The sequence below is a fragment of the Chiloscyllium plagiosum genome, unplaced genomic scaffold (genome assembly GCF_037043375.1).
Source record: "Chiloscyllium plagiosum isolate Xiang-an unplaced genomic scaffold, Cpla_swu_hap1 HiC_scaffold_3, whole genome shotgun sequence".
NCBI classification, from domain to species: domain Eukaryota; kingdom Metazoa; phylum Chordata; class Chondrichthyes; order Orectolobiformes; family Hemiscylliidae; genus Chiloscyllium; species Chiloscyllium plagiosum.
The window spans coordinates 138,548,690-138,573,948 of NW_028270141.1; the positions used below are offsets into that span (position 1 = coordinate 138,548,690).

Below are 25,259 nucleotides of genomic sequence, written 5' to 3' on the forward strand. Positions count from 1 at the left end.
GGAGGCTGGTACAATTGCAACATTTAAGAGGCATTTGGATGGGTGTGTGAACAGGAAGGGTTTGGAGGGATATGGGCCGGGTGCTGGCAGGTGGGACTAGAATGGGTTGGGATATCTGGTCAGCATAGACGGGTTGGACCGAAGGGTTTGTTTCCATGCTCTAAATCTCTATGACTCAATGAATGGCCTCCCTCCTGTACTGTAAAAACTATGCATCAATGAGGGGGGTGCCAAAAGGTCTTGGTACCCAGTTAACGAGTTTGACTCAAGTGCATGAGAAAATTCACTACGTCTTACGCACGGACATTCTCTGTGAAACTTGACCAAACTGACACTTAGATGATATCTGGCAAAATACAGCCCAATATTCCCAAAGCTGTTGAAACTGTAAAAATAGGGCATGGAAAGGAACTGGTTTGGGATGAATAATGCAAGTTGTCAGACTCATGTTGTCTAATCCTCCAGGGACCAAGGCCATTCCAGCATTTCAGCAAGCTGCCATTTTGATATAGAGTGCATTTCATTGAAGGTGTTCCCTTTCAAACTGAGGCAGTAAATTCAGGCTATGTTTGTTTCTTCATGTGAATACAGTCAGTTCTGCTGTAACATGTCTATCGTTAATGCAAGTGGCTTTAATGTGATTGGGTGAATAGGGAACGCTGTTTCTAAAACGTGAATTTTTAAAAGTGTACGTTGGCTATAACGTGATTACATCATCAACATTTTATGTGTATTTGTATTGCGCGATTTTTGTATAGAGCGGGATCACACAGGAACATGACTATCACGTTCTGGAAGCAATGACTGTACAAAAGATCCAATGGTACTGCCAAGAGTAGCAGGGATTCTTCCACAATCCTTGCCCCATTGCCATTCAAAATAGGTCATCTGATTTATTGCTATGTGCTAATTGTCTGCTGGGTTGCCAAGGCAACAACAGTGAATACACTTCTTAAAAGTGACTAACTGGTAGAAAAACACACTTTCAGCAATGAAAATTTGTACTTACACTGCATGTGGAACACAGGAAAGCACTTTTCACGAGCACCCTACTGCACCTAGCAATGCTACACGGCTCATCTCCCACATGGATGGCACAATGGTCTCACACTGCCGCAAATCCAGGTTTGATTCCACCCTCGGACTAATTGGAGTTTACACATTCTCCTCATGTTTGCGTGGATCTCCTCTGGGTGCTCCAGTCTCCTCCCACAGTCCAAAGATGTGCATGTCAGGTGGATTGGCCGTGCTAAATTGTCCATAGCATCCAGAGATGTGTAGGTTAGGTGGACTAGCCATGGTAAATGTGGAGTTACAGGGCTGGGACAGAATGATCTTCGGTGGCTCGGTTCAGACTTGATGTGCCGAATGGCCTCTTTCTGGAATGTAGTAATTCTATACCTGCACAAACTGTTAGCAATTTAACTGTAATGCTCTCATCAGCCACACTGTGCCATACTGACTGGTATCTCACTCTGCAGGGCAAGGTAGTAGACAAGCAGGATCTAACCTATAGGAAGCATGTACAGCTATGTGCACTCAAACCCATGGAGCAGATCATACTTGATATCATTTCCATGGCTAGCAAGCATATGCGAGTATCTGCAAACCTAACCCTTCTTTGAACCTCACATTCCTCTCTCATACTACAATTGATTTTCAAGCAATGTAGATATCCATCTGAGCATAGCCTGCCACTTTAACACACATAAAATATACATTTTCCCTTGTGCATCCTGAAAAACCCCTGCCATTCCTCATTCAGCAGTTAAGATGTGGGGAATCATATAAAGGACTATTGAGCAGATGATGAAACTTTAGGCCTGAATGTGCTGCAGTGACAGGAGGGAGGTGTCAGCTCTCCCAAGGTCGTGTTCACACATGAGCACTTGGTGCAAATACCTTCCCATCCCAGTGCACCTTCAATTCCCTCAAACATCAAATAATCTGTTCCATTCATGCTATTTCAACATTATTTAGTTTCAAAATGATTACAAAATAAGATTTGCCACCATAAAGTTGAAGTGTAGCCTAACAGAACCATAGGTCATCCAAGTAAAAGAGCTTCTTTAGCTTTCGCTTTTGACAATCTGTACAGAAAGGTTAAGCCTACAGGTTCCTTCACCTCAGAACTCACCTGCAGCTCCATTTGCATTTCCAACTACCACCAGAGCACTGACAGATCTCTTCCTTCCTTCTTTTGCTGTCATATTGAAGACACTTTTAACCTGTCAAAAACAATAAGTTTGGTTAAATATTAAAGACAAGCTGAACAGCATCTCTACACCAGAAAACACTATGTTAGTCAAGACAAAAACTAAAGCTCCCAAGAATGCACTGCCTTAAGCAAATCTGTCATTTTTCATGGCGTAACCTAGACTAGGATTTAAGTGCTTCTGACCAATGTTCTGGAGGTTTTGTACCATTCCTGTACAGAATTTTAGTGCAACAGTTCCTTTCCTCTCAGCTTTGCATACAATTCAGTCACCAAAAGCCTTGCAACATATTTAATTGTAGGTTGCTGTCATTATGTCTGTAAACGACAATAGACTGAATTAGATTAGATTTCCTACAGTGTGGAAACGGCCCTTCTGCCCAACCAGTCCACACCGACTCTCCAAACCCAGACCCATTTCCCTCTGATTAAACACCTAACACTATGGGCAATTTAGCATGGCCAATTCAACTGACCAGTACATCTTTGGACAGTGGGAGGAAACCGGAGCACCAGGAGGAAACGCATGCAGACATGGGGAGAATGTGCAACCTCCACACAGACAGTTCCCAAGGCAGGAATTGAACCTGGATCCCCAGCACTGTGAGGCAACAGTGCTAACCACTGAGCCACCGTGCTTTTACAGCTCAACATATTCGAACATCTTTCAGCTAATTTTATAACCTGCTGATTTGAGCTATCTTTACAGATACAGGATGAACTCCAGTTCAAGATGTTTCTATTACAACATGGGGAACAATTCATTGTACTCATTGTCAGTGACTAAGGGAGTTCTGAGGGAAAGCAAAAGGTCATGTTCATGGGATGACCAGGCATCATGTAAAACTACAGCAGTTTTCATTCTTCCATTAGAAAGAGTTGCAGCATGTTTAGATCTTGCCCTTGATAAATTTTTAGTATTACTTTTGTCAAGTGCCACATATAACAGTTGAGCAAGTTGATGCATTTGGAGCAGATGAGAATATATTAATGGCCGGAGTGGGGAAGATGTTTAATTACAGTCACAGAGATGTACAGCACGGAAACAGATCCTTTGATCCAACTTGTCTATGCTGACCAGATAAAATTGAACAGTTCATCCACTACACTAACACCTTCCACCCCGACCTCAAATTCACCTGGACAGTCTCGGACTCCTCCCTCCCCTTCCTAGACCTTTCTGTTTCTATCTCAGGCGACCGAATCAACACGGACATCTACTACAAACCAACCGACTCCCACAGCTACCTGGACTACACCTCCTCCCATCCTGCCCCCTGTAAAAACGCCATCCCATTCTCCCAATTCCTTCATCTCCGCCGCATCTGCTCCCAGGAGGACCAGTTCAAAATACGTACAACACAGATGGCCTCCTTCTTCAAGGACCGCAATTTCCCCCCCCGACGTGGTCGACAGTGCCCTCCACCGCATCTCCTCCACTTCCCGCTCCTCCGCCCTTGAGCCCCGCCCCTCCAACCGCCACCAGGACAGAACCCCACTGGTCCTCACCTACCACCCCACCAATCTCCATGTACAGCGCATCACCCGCCGTCACTTCCGCCACCTCCAAACAGACCCCAGCACCAAGGATATATTTCCCTCCCCTCCCCTATCAGCTTTCCGTAGAGACCACTCCCTCCGCGACTCCCTTGTCAGATCCACACCCCCCACCGACCCAACCTCCACTCCCGGCACCTTCCCTTGCAACCGCAGGAGGTGCAACACTTGCGCCCACACCTCCCCCCTCACTTCTCTCCAAGGCCCCAAAGGAAAATTCCATATCCGCCACAGATTCACCTGCACCTCCACCCACATCATCTACTGCATCCGCTGCAGCCGGTGTGGCCTCCTCTATATTGGGGAGACAGGCCGCCTACTTGCGGAGCGATTCAGAGAGCACCTCTGGGCCACCCGGACGAACCAACCCAACCAACCTGTAGCACAGCATTTCAACTCCCCCTCCCACTCCACCGAGGATATGCAGGTCATTGGACTCATCCACCGCCAAACCACAACAACCCGACGGTCGGAGGAGGAGCGTCTTATCTTCCGACTGGGAACCCTCCAACCGCAGGGGATGAACTTGGACTTCACCAGTTTCTTCATCCCCCCTCCCCCCACCTTGTCTCAGCCGGATCCCTCCAGCCCGGCACCGCCTTCATGACCTGCAGTCTTCTTCTTGACCTCTCCGCCTCCATCCTACTCCGACCTATCACCCTCACCTTGACCTCTTTCCACCTATCAAATTTCCTCCTCCAAGTCCCTCCTCCCTACCTTTTATCTTCTCCTGCTGAACACTCTCTGCTCATTCCTGAAGAAGGGCCTGTGCCCGAAACGTCGAATCTCCTGTTCCCTGGATGCTGCCTGACCTGCTGTGCTGTTCCAGCAATAAAGTTTCAACTATGCTGACCAGATATCCCAACCCAATCTAGTCCTACCTGCCAGCACCCAGCCCATAATCCCTCCAATTCATAGACCCATCCAGATGACTTTTAAATGTTGTAATTGTACCAGCCTCCACCACTTCCTCTGACAGCTCATTCCGTACACATACCACCTTCTGCGCGAAAAAGTTGTTGTCCCTTAGGTTTCTTTTATATCTTTCCCCCCTCACCCTAAACCTATGCCCTCTTGTTCTGGATCCCCCACCCAGGGAAGAGACTTTGTCTATTTATCCTATCCATGCCCCTCATGATTTTATAAACCTCTACAAGGTCACCCCTCAGCTTCCAACGCTCCAGGGAAAACAGCCCTAGCCTGTTCAACCTCTCCCTATAGCTCAAACCTTCCAACCCTGACAACATCCTTGCAAATCTTTTCTGAACCCTTTCAAGTTTCACAACATCTTTCCGAGAGGAAGGAGACCAATTGAACTAGTAACACCAATGTAGCACTTCATACATTAGCTTGGACTTGGATAAAACAGTGAGGAGGCTTCACGTGACTTCAAGAAACCAGACTGCTTAGTAGAATACCAAATTAGACCATAAAACCATAATACAAAGGAGCAGAATTAGACCATTCAGACTATTGGGTGTGTCCCACCATTCAATCATGGCTGATATGTGTCTGAACCCCATTTACTTGCCTTCTCACTGTAACCCACAGAGTTAACGTTTTAAATCCTACTCTCCACAGATCCTGCTAGATCAGCTCAGTTTCTCCAGGATATTTCTATTGATATAATACATTCCAAGGGTAAATTAACCAAGTATATACTCAATGCTAAGATGCTAAAGGACGTTATCAGCAACATTTTAGATATTTTGATGAGGTTTCTACTTGACTGCTTTCAAAAACAGTGTTGGCACTGTTTACTGCATGCTTTCCCTACCAATTCAAACTGAAAATGCTGGAAACATTCAGCAGAACAGGTTGCATCAATGCAGAAAGGAGGGTGGAGTTAACATTTTGGACTAATGACATTTGGACCGAACCAGTTTGGTCGGATAGATCCTGATCTATAGTACACTAACACCATTTTGTTTTAATTTTAAATTTTCAACATCTACAGTCTTTAGAAACAAAAATAGAAACTGTTGGAAAAGTTCAGCAGGTCTGGCAGCATCTATGGAGAGAAATCAGAATGAATGCTTAGAGTCAAATGACCCTTCCTCAGAACTCAGACCTTTCTAAGGAAGGGTTACTTGACATGAAACGTTCACTCCGATTTCTCTCCACAGATGCCGCCAGACTTGCTGAGCTTTTCCAGTAATTTCTACTTTTGTTTCTAATTAACAGCATTTGTCTTTTCTTTCCTGCTGTCTTTTGCTTTTCATTGCATTTTTATTTTTCGGTGAGCTCTCTATATCCAAACAGTATTCAGAGCTTGATCTGAACAATGCACTTTAAAATTTATACAAACTCTATGGGCTTGCTGTTCTGGTGATCAGTGTTCTATTAGTTTTAGTAAATTGCTGCATTGTATTGCAAGTAACAGAGTCATAGAAATGTACAGCACGGAAACATGTTGAATATTGCAATCCAATTTGTTAACGGAATTTTATTAACATAAATTAACATTAGCACTTTTTGACTAACGTACAAGGCATTTGAAATACAATTGTTAATTTCATAAAACGAAATTCCTTTCTTTCTCAGTCATCTCTGTTTCCACTGACTTTGTCAATAGTCTCTCGTTGCAAATTTGATGAATCTTCGTTCCTCACAATAAGTTAACTTTCATGGACCAAACTTTCTGCTGAGGTACAAGCACCAACCCTGAGCGAACCTCCTCAGCTCTTTTTGCACTGCTTCTGGTTCCTTTGATCATTCTTTTATCAATGCCATAGACTAATCTACACTTGTGCATCTTTTACTTTTATGTATCTGAAAGTCAAAACACAAGTTTGCAAGATTTAAGTTCATGCTGCTTCTTAACCAATTATTCATGCACCAGTAGGACTTGGAATAAATTCCATACACAAAATAGGTCAGATCTTGCTCTACACAAAATGATGGCACTGTGACTCAGTGGTTAGCATTGCTGTCTCATAGCGCAAGTGACCCAGGTTTGATTTCAGCCTCAGGCAAGTGCCTCTGTGGAGTTTGCACATTATCCCTGTGTCTGCGTGGGTTTCCTCTGGGTGCTCTGGCTTCCTCCCACAGTCCAAAGATGTGCAGGGTAGGTGGATCAGCCATGCTAAATTGCCCTCACTGTCCAGGGATGTGCAGGTTAGGTGGATTATCCACAGGAAATTAAGGGTGGGGGAGGTGAAGGGGAGTGGAGAGAGTGTTGAATCTGGGTGGGATGTTGTTCAAAGAGTTGGTGTGGACCTATTGGGTCAAATAGCCTGTTTCCACACTGTAGGCATTCTGTGGCTGCCACATGTGTCCACATAATTGCATTTATTGTACAAGGTGATTGGAAAGAGTTTAGTACCCTTTCGTGGGACATGGCTGATATCAGCAAAACCAGAATTTTTGGGGGCATCACCAGTTTCCACAACTGAATGCTATTTCAGAGGGCAGTTACGAGTCACGCAGGCCAGACTGAGCAAAGATGACAAATTTCTGTCTTGAAAGAATATTAGTGAACTGGAGCAGGTTTCATGACATTGATTATAGTTTCATGATCAGCATTACTAAGACTTGTTTTCAATTTGGTTTATTAATTGGATTTAAATACAGCAGCTGGTGCAGTGAGATTCAGCATCTTCCATGTCTCCAGAGGAAAAGGCTCAGTCTTGGGATTACTTGTCTAGTGACTTTACAACTAGACCATCATCTCCACGATTAAAGTACAATAAATCTGCAAATCTTTATCTTATTTTGTGCCACTGATATAGGGTAATTATCACCAGCATAGAAATCCAGGTTAAAGACGTGCATACAATTAGGAAAAGGAGATGTCCTCTTGGCCCCTTCAGTCTCCTGTTATTTGGTAAGAATGTAGAACATTACAGCGCAGTACAGGCCCTTCGGCCCTCAATGTTGCACCGACCTGTGAAACTAATCTGAAGCCCATCAGAACTTACACTTTTCCCTTTTTATCCACATGTCGATCCAAAGACCATTTAAATGACCTTAAAGTTGGCAAGCCTACTACTGTTGCTACTATTGTTACTGGTGGGGGAAAGAAAGAGAAACAGAGAGAGAGAGAGAGAGAGAGAGAGAGAGAGTGAGAGTGTGTGTGTGTTGGAGGGGGGAGAAACAGATAGAATGGTGGGGATAGAGTGAGGGAGTGTGAGAGGGCAAGAGAAAGATCATGGCTGATTTAATTACTCCATATACCCACCCACCTTGATAAAGTTTTACTAATTGCTTATAAAGTATTTATCTCTGCCTTAAAAGTACTCAAAAGGTTTGCTTCCACCACCTTTTGAGGAAGAAGGAGTTCTAAAGACTCACAATGCTCAGAGAAAAATGTTTCCCTCTGCTTGGTCTTAAATTATTGACCTCTTATTTTAAAACAGTAACCGCCAGTTCTAGATTCTCCCACAAGAGAAAATATTCTTTCCTCATCTGCCCTCTCAAGACCCTATGGGATCTTGCAAGTTTCAATCAAGTTAACTCTTACTCTTAACTCCAAGGTTTGCAATCTGGGCCTGAACAACCTTCCCTCATAAGGTAATCGGTCCATACCAAATACGAGTCCAGTGATATCTTCCGCAACCTAATCTAATAGATTTGCAGTCTTTCTTAAATTAGGGAAACCAATACAGCGCACAGTACTCCACATCTGATATCACAAAAACCCTGTAGAATTGAAACACACCTTTTGTATTGAATTCCCTTTGCAATAAACAATATTGTTGTGTTAACATTTAGGTACAGGAAGTAATTAGGAAAGCTATATTTCATGAGTAGGTCACTCAGATCACTCTACATTATAGCACAGCTGATGGAATTACATTCAATGCAAGAAACAAATTTAACATCAACCATGGTAATATGTGCAGTTGGAGGTTGGGTTTTGGGGGTGGGGGGAATGGGGAGGTGGCGCGAGATGGTTGGTACTCAGTGCTGTTAAGAAAAAGGAGTTTGAGAATTTTGACCCAGTGACAATGAGTAACATATTTCCAAGCTGAAAATGTGTTGCTGGAAAAGCGCAGCAGGTCAGGCAGCATCCAAGGAAGCGGAGAATCGACGTTTCGGGCATAAGCCCTTCCTCATTCCTGAAGAAGGGCTTATGCCCGAAACGTCGATTCTTCTGTTCCTTGGATGCTGCCTGACCTGCTGCGCTTTTCCAGCAACACATTTTCAGCTCTGACCTCCAGCATCTGCAGTCCTCACTTTCTCCTCCTAACATATTTCCAAGTCAGGATTATAAGTGGTTTGGAGTGGATTGCATAGGTGGTTGTGTTTCCATACATTCGCCCCTTGTTCTTCTGACTGGTGCAGATTGTGGGTTGGAAAGTGCTGTTGAAGGAGAATAACCAACTTGCTGCAGTAAATCTTGTAGATGGTGCACACGGTTGTCACTGTGTGTTGCTTGAACAGTCAATGCTGAAAGTGATGGATGAAGTGCCAATGAAAGTGGCTACTTTGTCCTGGCATCTTGAGTGTTGTCTAGATGATTGCAGCTCCAATAAGTGGAAATACTCCTTCACACTCCAGACATGTGTCTTGTAGATGGAGGATAGATTTTGGGAAGTCAGGAGGTAAGTTACTCATTGCAGAATTCTTAGCCTCTGAACCGCTCTTTTCACCGCAGCATTTATATGGCTGTTATAGTCATACAGCATGGAAACACACTGCTCAGTCCAACCAGTCTATGCCAAACATTATCCAAGACTGAACTAGTCGCACATACCCCTTTAAACATTTCTTATTCATGCACTTATCTAAAAGTCTCTTACATGTTGTGACTGAACCCACATCCACCATTACCTCTGGAAGTTCATTCCACACACAAACTACTGTGTAAAAAAAAAATTGATTTTAAAAAGTCAAAAGGATTTCTTCTCTCACCTTCAAAAAATTGTTCCTAGTCTTAAAATCCTCACCCTCAGGAAAAGACACCTGCTCTTCACCTTATCTATGCTCCTCACGATTTTATAAACTTCTATAAGACCACCCCTTAATCTCCTATGCTCCAGTGAAAATCATCCCAGCCTATCCAGCCTCTACTTATACTTCAAATCCTTCATTCCTTGCAACATCCTGATCAATAAGTTATTCTAGTTCGATAAATGGCATCTTTTGTTTCAAAAAATGACTCTGAACTTGATAATCACATTTTGTTGTCTGCTTTCAAAAATAAGTCATAAACTGTCTGCTTAACAGCCAGAATTCCAACACTAGCAGCAAGTTATCCAAACAGTCTAGGTTGTAAACAGAGATAATGACTTTCCCCATCTATTCAAAGAAACAATGAGCAAGGAGAAGGTAGGAGAACAGCATTAAGACAGTTACTCATTTAGAGAGCTGGTGCATTCACGATGGGCTGAATGGACACTTGCTGTACTGTAACAACCCTGTTAAGGTTCTTGAGCATCAGTCCCTCTCTTTCATTTCTCAGTCCAAGGTCGTATTGGCAGACATGTGTAAATGTATAAAACAATCTATTTTTAATCAGCTTTAGACACAGATATAAATGATAATTGCACTCCCTTTATTCATTGGGCAATTTTACAATATATCATCATGTCTCTGCTTCCCAGATACTCTTAAATCTGCAAACTGTGAGGATTCCATGAGATTGATTTCCTCAACTGACATCTGGAGATTTCCTAACTGCTTTTAGAGATTGACACCAAATACTGGATGCTGGAGGTACTCCCTGGGCATGGTCATTAACAAATACTTGGCATCAGCATTCACAAAGGAGAATGGCAAGTCTAGGGAGGTGTATGGCTTTCCAGGGTACGTCAATATGAAAAAGGTGGCATTGGGTTTTTGAAAAGCATTAAAGTAAACAAGTCTGCAGGACCTGATGGGATCTATCCCAGAACGTGGACGGAGGCAGATGAGGAAATTGCTGGGGGTCTGGTTGGATATCTTTGTATCCGCTTTAGTCACAGCAAAGGTTTTACAGGATTGGAGAATAGCCAACGTTATTCCTTTGGAAATTACAGGCTGATGAGACTTACACCAGTGATAGGGGAATTATTGGAGGAGATTCTAATATGGACTTATTAGCGATAGGCACTATGACTTTGTTTGGGAAGGTCATATATCACAAACTTGATTATGTTTTTTGAGTAAGTGATTAAGGTGATTGGCGAGGGCAGGGCAGTAGACATTGGCTACATGGGCTATAGTGAGGCCTTAACAAGGTCCCTCACAGCAGGCTGATACAAAAGGTGAAGTCACCTAAGATCTGTGTCAGAAGATAGAAGTCAGAGAGTAGTGGTAGAAGGGTGTTTTTCTTACTGGATATCTGTGACCTGTGGTGTTCCACAGGGATCAGTACCAGGATCCCTGCTGTTTGCAATGTTTATAAATGATCTGGAGGAGAATGGAGGTGACCTGACCAGTAAGTTTACAGACACACAAGCGTAGAAAGCTATGGATAGTGAGGAGGATTGTCAGAGAATACAGCAGGATGTAGAGAGCTGGAGACTTTGATGTAGAAATGGCAGATGGATTCAATCCTGACAAATACAAGGTGACACATTTTGGGAAATCTAATGCATGAAGGAAGTATACTGTAAATGGCAGAATCCTTCAGTAGCATCAACATACAGAGGGATCTAGGCATACGGGTCCAGAGTTCCCTGAAAGTGGCAACACAAGTGTTTAAAGTGATCAAGAAAGTGTGTTTTGAGAAGATGAAGGCATACTTGCCTTCACCAGTCATGGCGTAGACTAAAAGAAAAACTGGCAGGCCATGTTGCAGCTGTTTAGAACCTTAGTTAAGCCATATTTGGAATATTGTGTATAGTTCTGGTTGCCGCACTATCAGAAGGATGTGGAAACTTCTGAGGGGGTACAAAAACTGTTTAGCAACATTTTGCCTGGTTTAAGGGGTACTAACTTTGAGGAATGATTGGCCAAACTTAGTTTGTTTTCCCTTGAACATTGAAGGATGACAGCTGACCTGATAGAAGTTTACAAAATTACAAGAGGCATGGATAGAATGGATAGTCAGAATCTTTTCCTCAGGGTAGAAATGTCAATGTCTAGGGACATAGGTAAGAAGGGGGCATGTTTGATGGAGATGTGACACAGAGGATGTTAAATGCCTGGAATGTGCTGCGAGAGGTGGTGTGGAGGCAAATACAATAACAATGTTTAAGAGGCATCTTGATAGATGTATGAATAGTCAGGGAATTTAGGGAATCGGACCGTGTAGAGGCAGGAGATGTTTTGTTTAGAAAGGCATCATATGTGTCAGTGCGGTCTTGGGGCACTAAAGGGCCTGTTCCTGTGCTTAACTCGCTTTGTTCTTTATAACATTAAGTCATTGCAAACATAGCTGTGACTTTGCATAAAAGCATTTTAATTCAAATACATTTCCACATTTGTTAGCCTGAACATAAATTAGTTTGAGGCACAAAAACAACCATAAGACTATAAACTGTGGCCTTTTGACCAGGGCAATATGGCTACTTTCCCTTACAGTAGCGATTTCCAACAAACCCCAACCAAACCAAATATAGCTCAACTTTTCATTCGCTTAATAAAGTTAAAACTAGACATCATTGTAAAGTATCTCAACTTACAACTGGAAAGAGACAAATAAATGCTTTCAAGCCATCACATATTGACAAGCGTAGAAATGAGATCGCACATGGATAGAAATAGGCACCTTGAATGCCTGCTTGTGAACACCAGTTTGGAAACTATGGCCTGACAAGAAATCAGTCCTTCAGAGCAACTCACTGTAGCAACAAACATCACGAAAAGACATGTTACATGGCACTTCATCATGCAAGTACCTTGTTTCACCTTGTTTTAATTTTTGTTAACTGCAGGTAGTCTTCAAAGTTTGTGCGAAGATTTGTAGCTCGGGTGCTTGTTGTTGTGGTTCTGTTCGCCAAGCTGGAAGTTTTTGTTGCAAACGTTTCGTCCCCTGGCTAGGCGACATCATCAGTGCTTGGGAGCCTCCTGCGAAGCGCTTCTTTGATGTTTCCTCCGGTGTTTATAGTGGTCTGTCCCTGCCGCTTCCGGTTGTCAGTTTCAGCTGTCCGCTGTAGTGGTTGGTATATTGGGTCCAGGTCGACGGGTTTGTTGATGGAGTTTGTGGATAAATGCCATGCCTCTAGGAATTCCCTGGCTGTTCTCTGTCTGGCTTGCTCTATGATTGTAGTGTTGTCCAAGTCGAATTCATGTTGCTTGTTGTCTGCATGTGTGGCTACTAAGGATAGCTGGTCGTGTCGTTTCGTGGCTAGTTGATGTTCATGTATGCGGATCGTTAGCTGTCTTCCTGTTTGTCCTATATAGTGTTTAGTGCAGTCCTTGCATGGTATTTTGTACTCTACATTCATTTTGCTCATGTTGGGTATCGGGTCCTTCGTTCTGGTGAGTTGTTGTCTGAGCGTGGCTGTTGGTTTGTGTGCCATTATGAGTCCTAGGGGTCGCAGTAGTCTGGCAGTCAGTTCCAAGATGCTCCTGATGTATAGTAGTGTGGCTCGTCCTTTTGGTTGTGGTATGTCCTCGTTCTGTGGTCTTTCTCTTAGGCATCTGCTGATGAAATTGCGCGGGTATCCGTTTTTGGCGAATACCTTGTATAGGTGTTCCTCCTCTTCTTTTTGCAGTCCTGGTGTACTGCAGTGTGTTGTGGCCCTTTTGAATAGTGTCCTGATGCAGCTTCGTTTGTGTGTGTTGGGGTGGTTACTTTCATAGTTTAGGACTTGGTCTGTGTGTGTGGCTTTCCTGTATACTCTTGTAGTGAATTCTCCGTCTGGTGTTCTCTGTACCATCACATCTAGGAAGGTGCAGGTAGTCTTCTCACACTGAGAACAATGCTTACTTTCAAGCTAGCTATTACAAAGTGAGCTAGACTGTCATGTACAGAGGGTAAAAACAATGACTGCAGATGCTGGAAACCAGATTCTGGTTTAGTGGTGCTGGAAGAGCACAGCAGTTCAGGCAGCATGCGAGGAGCAGTAAAATCGACGTTTCGGGCAAAAGCCCTTCATCAGGAATAAAGGCAGAGAGCCTGAAGCATGGAGAGATAAGCTAGAGGAGGATGGGGGTGGGGAGAAAGTAGCATAGAGTACAATAGGTGAGTGGGGGAGGGGATGAAGGTGATAGGTCGGGGCCGGGTGGAGTGGATAGGTGGAAAAGAAGATAGGCAGGTAGGACAACTTATGGGGACAGTGCTGAGCTGGAAGTTTGGAACTAGGGGGAGGTGGGGGAAGGGGAAATGAGGAAACTGTTGAAGTCCACATTCATACCCTGGGGTTGAAGTGTTCCGAGGCGGAAGATGAGGTGTTCTTCCTCCAGGCGTCTGGTGGTGAGGGAGCGGCGGTGCAAGAGGCCCAGGACCTCCATGTCCTTGGCAGAATGGGAGGAGGAGTTGAAATGTTGGGCTACAGTGCGGTGTGGTTGATTGGTGCGGGTGTCCCGGAGATGTTTCCTAAAGCGCTCTGCTAGGAGGCGTCCAGTCTCCCCAATGTAGAGGAGACCGCATCGGGAGCAACGGATACAATAAATGATATTAGTGGATGTGCAGGTAAAACTTTGATGGATGTGGAAGGCTCCTTTAGGGCCTTGGATGGAGGGGAGGGAGGAGGTGTGGGCGCAGGTTTTGCAATTCCTGCGGTGGCAGGGGAAGGTGCCAGGATGGGAGGGTGGGTTGAAGGGGGGCATGGACATGACCAGGTAGTCACGGAGGGAACGGTCTTTGTGGAAGGCAGAAAGGGGTGGGGAGGGAAATATATTCCTGGCGGTGGGGTCTTTTTGGAGGTGGCGGAAATGTCGGCGGATGATTTGGTTTATGCAAAGGTTGGTAGGGTGGAAGGTGAGCACCAGGGGCGTTCTGTCCTTGTTACGGTTGGAGGGATGGGGTCTGAGGGCGGAGGTGCGGGATGTGGACGAGATGCGTTGGAGGGCATCTTTAACCACGTAGGAAAGGAAATTGCGGTCTCTAAAGAAGGAGGCTATCTGGTGTGTTCTGTGGTGGAACTGGTCCTCCTGGGAGCAGATACGGCGGAGTGGAGGAATTGGGAATACGGGATGGCATTTTTGCAAGAGGTAGGGTGGGATGAGGTGTAATCCAGGTAGCTGTGGGAGTCGGTGGGTTTGTAAAAAATGTCATTGTCAAGTCCGTCGTTATTAATGGAGATGAAGAGGTCCAGGAAGGGGAGGGAGGTGTCAGAGATGGTCCAGGTAAATTTAAGGTCAGGGTGGAATGTGTTGGTGAAGTGGATGAATTGCTCAACCTCCTCGCGGGAGCACGAGGTGGCACCAATGCAGTCATCAATGTAGCGGAGGAAGAGGTGGGGAGTGGTGCCGGTGTAATTACGGAAGATCGACTGTTCTACGTAGCCAACAAAGAGACAGGCATAGCTGGGGCCCATACGTGTGCCCATGGCTACCCCTTTGGTCTGAAGGAAGTGGGAGGATTCGAAGGAGAAATTGTTAAGGGTGAGGACCAGTTCAGCCAAGTGAATGAGAGGGTCGGTGGAAGGGTACAGATGCAGAACTCAAAATCATAGGCATGGTCTGAAAAAAGTTAGACAACTAGTAAAGTAGGTCACTTTGGAAAAGGTACATATCACAAATAACAACAGCTGAAGGCAATATTCTAAACTCTGTTTTCACTCTCATGCATGGTGAAATTGTCTCAACCCATGACTGAATTACTGCCTTGCTATTACGTTTTGGGCTGTACTATTCTCCACATAATAGGCAGTAGCTAGTTTCACTGGATGAAGATAGATAAACTGCCAGGCAACTGTTTTTACGATCATTGATCAACATAAAACGGAACCATTTGCAGAAATTGAAATTTGATGGGATAAATGAATCAACGGATGTGATAAACCAAACCATCAGGTCCACGACAATTTTCTATAATTGCCAAGTTTTGCTTTACCAACAAAGTGTGTTATGTACAGAAAAAGGGCAGTTTAACATTTGCAACCACAATAGTGAGAGTGACAATTTTCACACTAAGAGCTAATAAAAATAGGAAGGAAATTACATCATTTCAGAGTGAGAGTGGAGTGGGAGGATACAGTTCGGGATGTGTAGGCTTAAGCTGTCCCCTTTTAGGTAGTTCCTACTGCCGCTGTGCACTACCTTGTCCTGCAAGAGCAAGGGAAGCATACTTGGAATATGTTGGTCCCTTTGCTGAGAGTCAACATGGGCTTCAGAAAAAGATACTGCAGGACATCAAAACTGAAAGGAAGGAATTGCAAAGTCTAATTGGCTGGGCAACCATGCTAGGCAGATGAGAGTTTTGAGTTCTTATTGGGCTGCGGACAACATGAAGAGTTCCAAGTCAGATGATAATTATTTGGAAAAATTTGAAACAAAAAGGAACAATAACGTGTCTTGGGAATTGTCAGAAATATGATGCTTCTTATTCAAATCTCTGATGCATACTCAAGTGCAGGAGAGTAGAAGTTTTTTTATTTTGAGAGAAGGGGAGGTAAGTATTTCCCTTTAGTCTGGGAAACTAAATAGATGAGAAGAGTAGTAAAACATATCATCGTGGCAGAAATTCGTTTGTTGAGGATGTGGATAGGATGGTTTTCCATCTGATTTAGAATAACCTAGCTCTAAACATTAGCTCGCTTTGTTTCCATGGATGCTGCCTGACCCAACATGCTTTGCTTTCAGAACGAATTTCAGCATCTGCAGTAATTTGTTCTTACCTGATTTTCCATCAATATTGGAAATGATTCTAAAAAGGTATTCAGTAGCAATATCCATTGATTGCCACACTGATAATACATATTCAGTGAAATGCATGAATGATAAAAAAAATCATTAAAGCAGTTTTAAAACAGGAGAATTTTTAAAATCTCCAAATTGAAGTGGATGGATAGTAGCAGATGGCTCACTTTTGTTTTTAAAAAGGAGCACATTCTAAGAAGCTATTAGAATTACCGGAAAAGAGGACATTTGGAAATTTACTGTACACTAAAAAGACTGTAGCAGAAATATAATGGTCAGATGTATTGAGGAACAGCAAGCAGAGACAAATTGTCACTCCACATTTTCTTTAGATGAAGAACCTTATTACTGAGCTCCACATTTGTAACAATGAATTTTGACTCTGCCTCCTTCAGAAATGCAGAGGATGTGAAAACCAAGTTTTCCCTAGTGCAGAAGTCTAACCCAAGATGGTGCCAGCACAGTAGGAGCCACTTGTGGGAGCCTGGCCGCTCCAGTTCAGTAGTACAGTTTTCTGTGTACTTTACATCTTTTTCCTTTTTTCATCTTCACAGCTGAAGTGGTGTCAGAGGGGCAGTGTGGATTGGGACTCTCAGCGGCGGCATGGCACCAAGCCTGGAATCCCAGCGACGGCGGGCCCAGTAGTTAGCTGATCAAAAGCCCCATCTAACCTTTCCTTCGGAACTATTGGCTTGACTGAAGTAGAACCCTCTGAATTGGATTTCCAAAAGGGTTCCAGATGTAGGGGAACTGCCTATCAGAATCTTCAACTTCCCTGGCAATTCCTATGGAGTCTGCTACACCTTGAACTCCATATAGTCCCGAGACACTATTCTAATCTGCACTGTTTGAGTGACTATCTGGCTACCAGAACATCAAGGCCAATACATTTTGCATTTTTTTTTTGCTTTGTTTTCGCATTAACTAATGTACAACAACAGAATAAATAAAAGTTATCTAGTAGGGTCTGGTCAGATGCCAGAGATCAAATGGAAGTAGTGCACAGGTAGGATAGGTAGTTATTAGTTAAATGGTTAATTTGGTGAGATCTACATTTATAAAAATGGTGAGAAGTAATTGGTGATCCTGGAGTTTGTGGGATAGGCTCTAGAAATAAAATGGATTGGAACAGTATTAACTGGACTCTATCTAATAAGCATTTTAACCTCTGGTACTTAACAGCCTGAACTTGATTTCATAGACACAGCCACCAGTGCGGAGACTAATATTGGGCATAACGTCAGGGACAGATTAGAGGCATATTCAGGAAGGGCTGAGCCATTGTGCATAATCGGCCAGGATAAAAGGCTGAAGCCAGTTTAGAGGTCACACAGGGTTACCACTACAGAGGACTTTGATGGGCTGTCTACAGACAAATATAAAAAGTGCCTTGGGTACACTGGCAGAAAGGAAGTGTACCCAAGGAGCTGGAGAAGGGTTTGTAGCCTACCCTTTCCAGTATTCACACACTTGTAGGCCCAACCTGTCTACGTCATCTTCAGGATTGATGTCTCAACTTCTATTTTACCACAAGCAGCAGGCACTCAAAGCCTGAACCCCTGTGCTGTGAAAGCTCAGGCTGATATCTTCATTGGAATGGATTATGATGTACAAAAGCATTTTAAGGATGTCAAGCATTCTAACAATGTGCCCTTTGATAGATTACTGGGATTGGGGAGATGTCAACTCAGGAAGGTGATAGCTGGTTCTCAGGAGAGAAAAATAAATCATTTGCTCTCCAACCCTCACCACTCCACCAGTGCCCACTAACAACCCAGCTTATCAGCTCCGCAGCCCACTTCAACATAGTCTATCCTAACAGCTGGACCAGACACGACACTGCTCCATGAGACGTCTAGGACATAAAATACAATGGTAATTAGACATTGTCCTGGCTTTCTTAAAATTACAATATTGTTGTAGATTGTAAGGAGTTGAATGATCAAATAAAGCCTCAACCTATTGCTCAATCAGTTCAGTTAAAAAACTTTCTATAAAACAGAAAAAAAAATACTGCTTGTAATTTAGACAAGCAAATCTAAGGTATAGCAGGCATCACGAGGAGATAAAATCTGTATTAGGCTCACTTAGAGATTCTACGATTACTTGCAGTAATTTTCATTGCAAAAATGGCAACTCAACTGAAGTATTAGCAAGCACCAAGGGAAATTTATACCTAATATATTTTTCATAAATATGAAGTAGTTATTGTATGGTTGTTACAGCTGCAACGTTGCTATAGAACACCTCTGGTCAAAAGGCGGCAGATCTAAATGGGAACTAACGTATAGTCATAAAAATGAGGAAAATTACAATAGCTTTGATACTTTAGCTGGAATTACAATGTTAATTTTTGTTCCACAGAGTGTAAAACTGAATCAAACTAATTATCAATCGGTAATGATGTGGTCATATGCTACAATGTTCACAGAACAATGGAGTGATACAGCTTAGCAAACTACACAACAAACAGCATTTTAGTCCTTGCATGGTTAGCTATACAGAAAGTATATCAGTACCCAGGACAGATATTAGACAGGAAATCAATAATGCTGCAAAATTTAGAAGCATCATTTACTCATCTGTACAGATCATCGTGCTGCTGGGACTCCAACTGTCACTTGTGTAATGCAAGTGGCCAGAATTCAATTGTACTGATCGACAAGTTACATGAATATTCTGGAACCAGGCTAGATTGCCAACTGGGTTTTAAAAACAGGCTTTACCTGGAGATTAAGCAGAATTAAATCAATGACAGAGGCATATAGCAAAGACACAGGCCCTCAGCTTACCATGTTTGGCCTGACGAAACTACACTAATACCATTTACCTGAACTTGACCCATAGTCTACTATACTCTGGCATTTAAGTGTTTATCCAGATGCTTCTTAAATATTGATGAATACCTGTCACCACCACCCTCTCAGTCAGCATGTTCCCTATTTCTACCACCCTCTGGGTGAAATTTAATTTTCATCAGATCTCCTCTAAACCACTTGTCCCTCACCTCAAACTTATATCCTCTAGTCTTACACACATCTGTCATGGGGAAAGAGATTCTCACAATCTACTCTATGCCTCCCGTAATTTTGTATTCCTCAATCAGATTCCTCCCTCTGCCGCCAAGGAAAACAAATCTAGGCTATCCTAACAACAACCCAGGAAAGAAACTGTCCACAGTGATTTGGAACAAGCTGGCCCTATGAATTGAAAAGCCTTCTTTCTGCTTGCTGCATTTTCCTTGGTTATTTCCGCAATTAAAAGCCTTACTTACTTCCACGGGGAGGTCAACCCAGGAATAACATGCTCTAGGGTCATTCCTGCCATCCAGTACTATGATGCTCTCTTGTTGTGGCCTCTTTGCTTTCATTGTCTTTTTATTTATTTATTTATTTTCCCTCAGAGAAAGTTACACAACAGAAGGAGGACATCCAACCCAATGGAGTCACCTAGCCTAACCCCACTTTCCAGATTTGAACCCACTGATTTGGGAGCTATTGCACTTCAAGTGTGTATCAAGTATATTTTACATGTTGGAAGGGTGCCTTCCACTACCATAATTTCAGTCAATAAGTTCCATTTCACCACTACCAACTGGGTTAAAAAAGAAATACCCCTTGAATTCCTTCTAGAACCAGTATTTGTCCCCGAAATCTGTGTCCCTTAGTTATGCAAAAGGAGAACAGGCTTGCGTTTCACAGTGTGTGTCATGACTTTAGAATATCCCAAAGCACTTCACAGCTGAAGTAGTACTTCCGATGTGCTGTTAGAGCTGTAAAGTTATCTCAAAGGATAATAGAGCTGGAAGCGATTAAAGAAATAAGGGATAAAGCCATGGAGGGATATAACACACGGATGAAAATTTAGAAAAAATCCAAGGCACGTCTTGCCCCACCAGCCAGTGTAGGTCAGCAAGTGTGCGTGATAGGCGAACAGGTCATGGTGCAGAATTTTGGATAAAGTTTACGGAAGGTAGAATATGGGAGATTGTCCAGTTGCATATTGAAACAATGAAGCTTGGAATATGATGAAGCAAAAGTGCTGATGGGCAAAATCTACCACTGAAGTGTATGAAAATAACTACATCCTATTTATGAAAAACGTTAGGAGCAAAATCTCCTAGGTGCTTGCCAATGCTCGAGCTCATTTGCCATTCTTAACATGAAAGCCTAAATGATGGATGTTGGGAGACCTACTGTAAAGCATAACAGTTATAATTTCAAATTGATAGGAAAGTAAAATACTGTGAATGTTGGAATCTAAAATAAAAACAGAAATCGCTGGAAAAATGCGGCAGGTTTAGCAGCATGTGTAGAGACGGAAACAGAGTTAATGTTTCAGGTCCAAAAAGACACTTCCTCAGAAGTTTCTTATTGGACTTAAAGTATTAAATCTTTGATTGCCCTTGTTTGATGGTCAAATGTATATTTCCCAAGCAGTGTCACTGGAAAGCAATCAGTATTAGGAAATCCACTTAATATTACCTGCCTAACACCAGTCTTCCACTCATTCCCATCCACCTCCCCCAACACTTTCCAAAGGCCAAATGTACCAAACCTGCCCATTACTATAATTATAACTACATTTGTTAGTAGTGAACAAATAAATTGCAGTTTTCCTACAGTTCACAAGCTCTAACAGAGGGCAGATTATTGAGATAGAAATCAGTTTGTCCAGTGGTCTAGGGTCTCATTTGCCCAAACTGTGATCAAAGAATTTTAGAATCTTTACAATGTAGATAGAGGCTATTTGGCCCATCAAATGCGCACCAACTATCTGAAGAGCATCCCACCCTATCCCAGCATTTACCACGGCTAATCCATTTTCCCTGCAACTCCCTGGACAGTATGGGGCATTTTTCAGCATGGCCAATCCACCTAACCTGCACATCTTTGGACTGTGAGGGGAACTGGAACACCCAGAGGAAACCCATGCAGACACAGGAAGAACATGCAAACTCCACAAGAGCTACCCAAGGCTAGAACTGAACCTAGGCCCCTGACGCTGTGAAGCAGCAGTCCTAACCACTGAACCACCTTGCTGCCCTGATGTTTCCCACTATACGTTTTCGAATAAAAAGACTATAAACAAATGTTTGCAAAATTCCATCAGCTATATGGAAAATTCAGGACTAATTTATGATTAGCAAACTCTCAAGGAAGGGAATGGTAAGACTGATTTGGTTTGGCTGCCTTTGACCAGGCAACAAATTTACTTTTCATGCAAGTTGCCACAACCTTTTCAATAAGTCACACAGTCAATGCTCAATAGTAAATATTCATCAAATTTATTCCTGAAAATGAATATTCACTTCACGACTTTGGCCAACAGGCTAGGAGAGTTAGAGAACAAGTCATGTGATGAGTAAAAGCTCGCATTAAATCAAAACAGCAGAATCACAAACATTTACTTGTCCCTAGCACAGGCTTTAACTCACTGAAATGTCAATTACTTTTCTTTCTCAGCCAGATCCACAAAAATGTCCTTAGTTGCTTCAGAAAAGGACATCAATCATGGAAGGCCCTGACTTTTGCCACTTTACATCAGGGGAAACCACCTATAGCAAAGTTCTAATGAAATCTGCTGCTTTTGCAGAAGTCTGAACAGTCAGTTCACAGTGCTTTCCAGATCATATACCCTTTAGAAGAATGTAATGGCAACACCTCGTGGCAATATCGTCTTTGTCATCATGGAAGCAAAACGAGGGCATTCGCCAACTTTTATCACAACAGGATATCACAACATCATCACAGCTTCAGGATGAGGTAGGAATGGGCAAGACATTCACCCCACCAGCTCCCTGAGCACGGGGTATTAAAAAAGTTTGAAAATTCAGTAAAAACTATGTGCAGCTCAAACCTGAAGATAGCTTAATGCTAATATCTACTAAATTAACAACATTAAATAAGCAGTTCTAACTCACTTTACACTCAATTAAAATGAGCATTTACACTATTTTAGCATGTCTATGCAAAGGGCAATATAATATTTTCATTTGGTATTCTTTCTTTCATTGTCACTATGTTTCATCAAGAATGGGACAGAAAGTCAACAGGAACGAGTAAATCAATATCTTCCTGTGATATTCTAACCAAACAGGGCACTGATGGGAGATTAAATTCTGCCAAATCTGTGCAAGAGTTATAGAAATTAATCTACAATGATTTCTGGAAATAAATTTGCAACTAGTTGGCAATTACATTGTGAATTCTGTCATTCTATCACCGATTCTATGCTAACTAAATATATGGTTGAAATGAAAACATAAAGCCAGGGTCACCATTTTCAATATGAGTGACCATCCTCCTTTTTCTCAGCAGAGAGCGGCGCGAGCTGGGCGGAAGTGAGGTTGGAGTGCAGAGCTGGTCGGGAAGGTAAGTGATTGATATTTGAGTGGGTGTGTTCTATACCCCAGGCCCTACATGTAGGGCCTCCCTCCCATCCTCCTCCTTTAACCTAACTTTAAAGTTCACAGGTAAGCCACTCGGTGTTCTTGCTTTGGAGACGAAGTGTAGAGTTATGGCAGCGCAGGCAGTGGAACGTTCCTCCTGCAGGATGTTCGAGGTAGGGGTGACCACCGATACTCCTGCCGACTTCATCTGCAGGAAATGCAGTCAGATCCTGCTCCTCACAGAATGAGTTAGGGAACTGGAACTGGAGTTGGATGAACTGAGGATTATTCGAGAGGCTGAGAGGGTGATAGATAGAAGCTACAGGGACATAGCTACACCAGAGAACAGAGGTAGCTGGGTAACAGTTAGAGGTGGGAAGGGGAGGAAGCAGGCAGTGCAGGGATCCCCTGTAGTCATTCCCCTAAACAATAGGTATACCGCTTTGGATACTGGTGGGGGGGACGGTCTAGCAGGGGTAAGCTGCAGTGACCGGGTCTGTGGCGTGAGGTCTGGCTCTGAGACTCAGAAGGGAAAGGGGGAGAGGAGGAGAGCGCTAGTTATAGGAGACTCTCTAGATAGAGAGATGGACAGGCGATTCTGTGGGCATGGGCGAGACTCTCTGATGGTTTGTTGCCTCCCGGGTGCCAGGGTCCGTGACGTCTCGGACCGTGTCTTCAGAATCCTTAAGGGGGAGGGTGTGCAGCCAGAAGTCGTGGTGCACGTTAGCACCAACGACATAGGTAGGAAGAGAGGTGGGGAGGTCATTCAAGAGCTCAGGGAGTTAGGCTGGAAGCTGAAAGCTAGGACAGACAGAGTCGTCATCTCTGGGCTGTTGCCGGTGCCACGTGACAGTGAGGCAAGGAATAGGGAGAGAGTGCAGTTGAACACGTGGCTGCAAGGATGGTGTAGGAGGGAGGGCTTCAGGTATTTGGACAATTGGACTGCATTCTGGGGAAGGTGGGACCTGTACAAGCAGGACCTGAACCAGAAGGGCACCAATATCCTGGGGGGTAGGTTTGCTAGCTATCTTCGGGGGGAGTTTAAACTAATTTGGCAGGGGGATGGGATCCGGACTTGTAGTCCAGCAAGTAGGCTAGCTGTTTGTTAGGATGTCCAAGTGTGTGGGGAGGCTGTGAAGAAGGTAGCACTGACAGGGAATACTTGCGGACACATAGATGGGTTCAAGTGCATATACTTCAACGCAAGGAGTATCAGAAGTAAGGTGGGTGAACTTAAGACGTGGATAGGTACCTGGGACTACGATGTTGTGGCCATCACGGAATCGTGGATAGAAGAGGGACAGGAATGGTTGTTGGAGGTTCCTGGTTACAGATGTTTCAGTAGGATTAGGGAGGGTGGTAAAAAAGGAGGGGGGATGGCGTTGCTAATTAGAAATGGTATAACAGCTGCAGAAAGGCAGTTCGAGGGGGATCTGCCTTTGGAGGTAGTATGGGCTGAAGTCAGAAATAGGAAAGGTGCAGTCACCTTGTTGGGTGTTTACTATAGGCCCCCCAATAGCAGCAGAGATGTGGAGAAACAGATTGGGAAACAGATTTTGGAAAGGTGCAGAAGCCACAGGGTAGTAGTCATGGGCGATTTCAACTTCCCAAATATTGATTGGAAGCTCTTTAGATCAAGTAGATTGGATGGGGAGGTGTTTGTGCAGTGTGTCCAGGAAGCTTTTCTAACACAGTATGTAGATTGTCCAACCAGAGGGGAGGCCATTTTGGATTTGGTACTCGGTAATGAACCGGGACAAGTGATGGGCTTGTTAGTGGTGAACATTTTGGTGATGGTGACCACAATTCTGTGACTTTCACCTTGGTTATGGAGAGAGATAGGTGCGTGCAACAGGGTAGGTTTTACAATTGGGGGAAGGGTAATTACGATGCTGTAAGACAGGATCTGAGGTGCATAAGTTGGGAGCATAGGCTGTCGGGGAAGGATGTCGTGGAAATGTGGAACTTTTTCAAGGAACAGATACGACGTGTCCTTGATATGTATGTACCGGTCAGGCAGGAAAGAAATGGTCGTGTGAGGGAACCTTAGTTGACGAGGGAGGTTGAATGTCTTGTAAAGAGGAAGAAGGAGGCTTACATAAGGTTGAGGAAACAGGGTTCAGACAGAGCAGTGGAGGGATACAGGATAGCCAGAAGGGACCTGAAGAAAGGGATTAGGAGAGCCAAGAGAGGGCATGAAAAATCTCTGGTGGATAGGATCAAGGATAACCCAAAGGCATTTTATGCGTATGTGAGAAACATGAGAATGATGAGAACGAGGGTAGGTCCAATCAAGAACAGTAGTGGGAGACTATGTATTGAATCGGAAGAGATAGGAGAGGTCTTGAATGAGTACTTTTCTTCAGTATTTACGAATGAGAGGAACCGTATTGTTGAAGAGGAGAGTGTGAAACGGAC

The 25,259-nt window shown here is 43.6% G+C and overlaps 1 protein-coding gene across 1 annotated transcript in view; it reads right to left on the reverse strand.

The window, feature by feature from the left end:
* The window catches only part of mrps5 (mitochondrial ribosomal protein S5), a 138,457-nt gene that overhangs the window by 21,313 nt on the left and 91,885 nt on the right, over nucleotides 1–25,259 (reverse strand). The window contains exon 6 of the mRNA XM_043687173.2: nucleotides 2,138–2,228. Coding sequence (XP_043543108.2) covers nucleotides 2,138–2,228 — 91 coding nt within the window. The remainder of the gene's footprint in view (nucleotides 1–2,137; nucleotides 2,229–25,259) is intronic.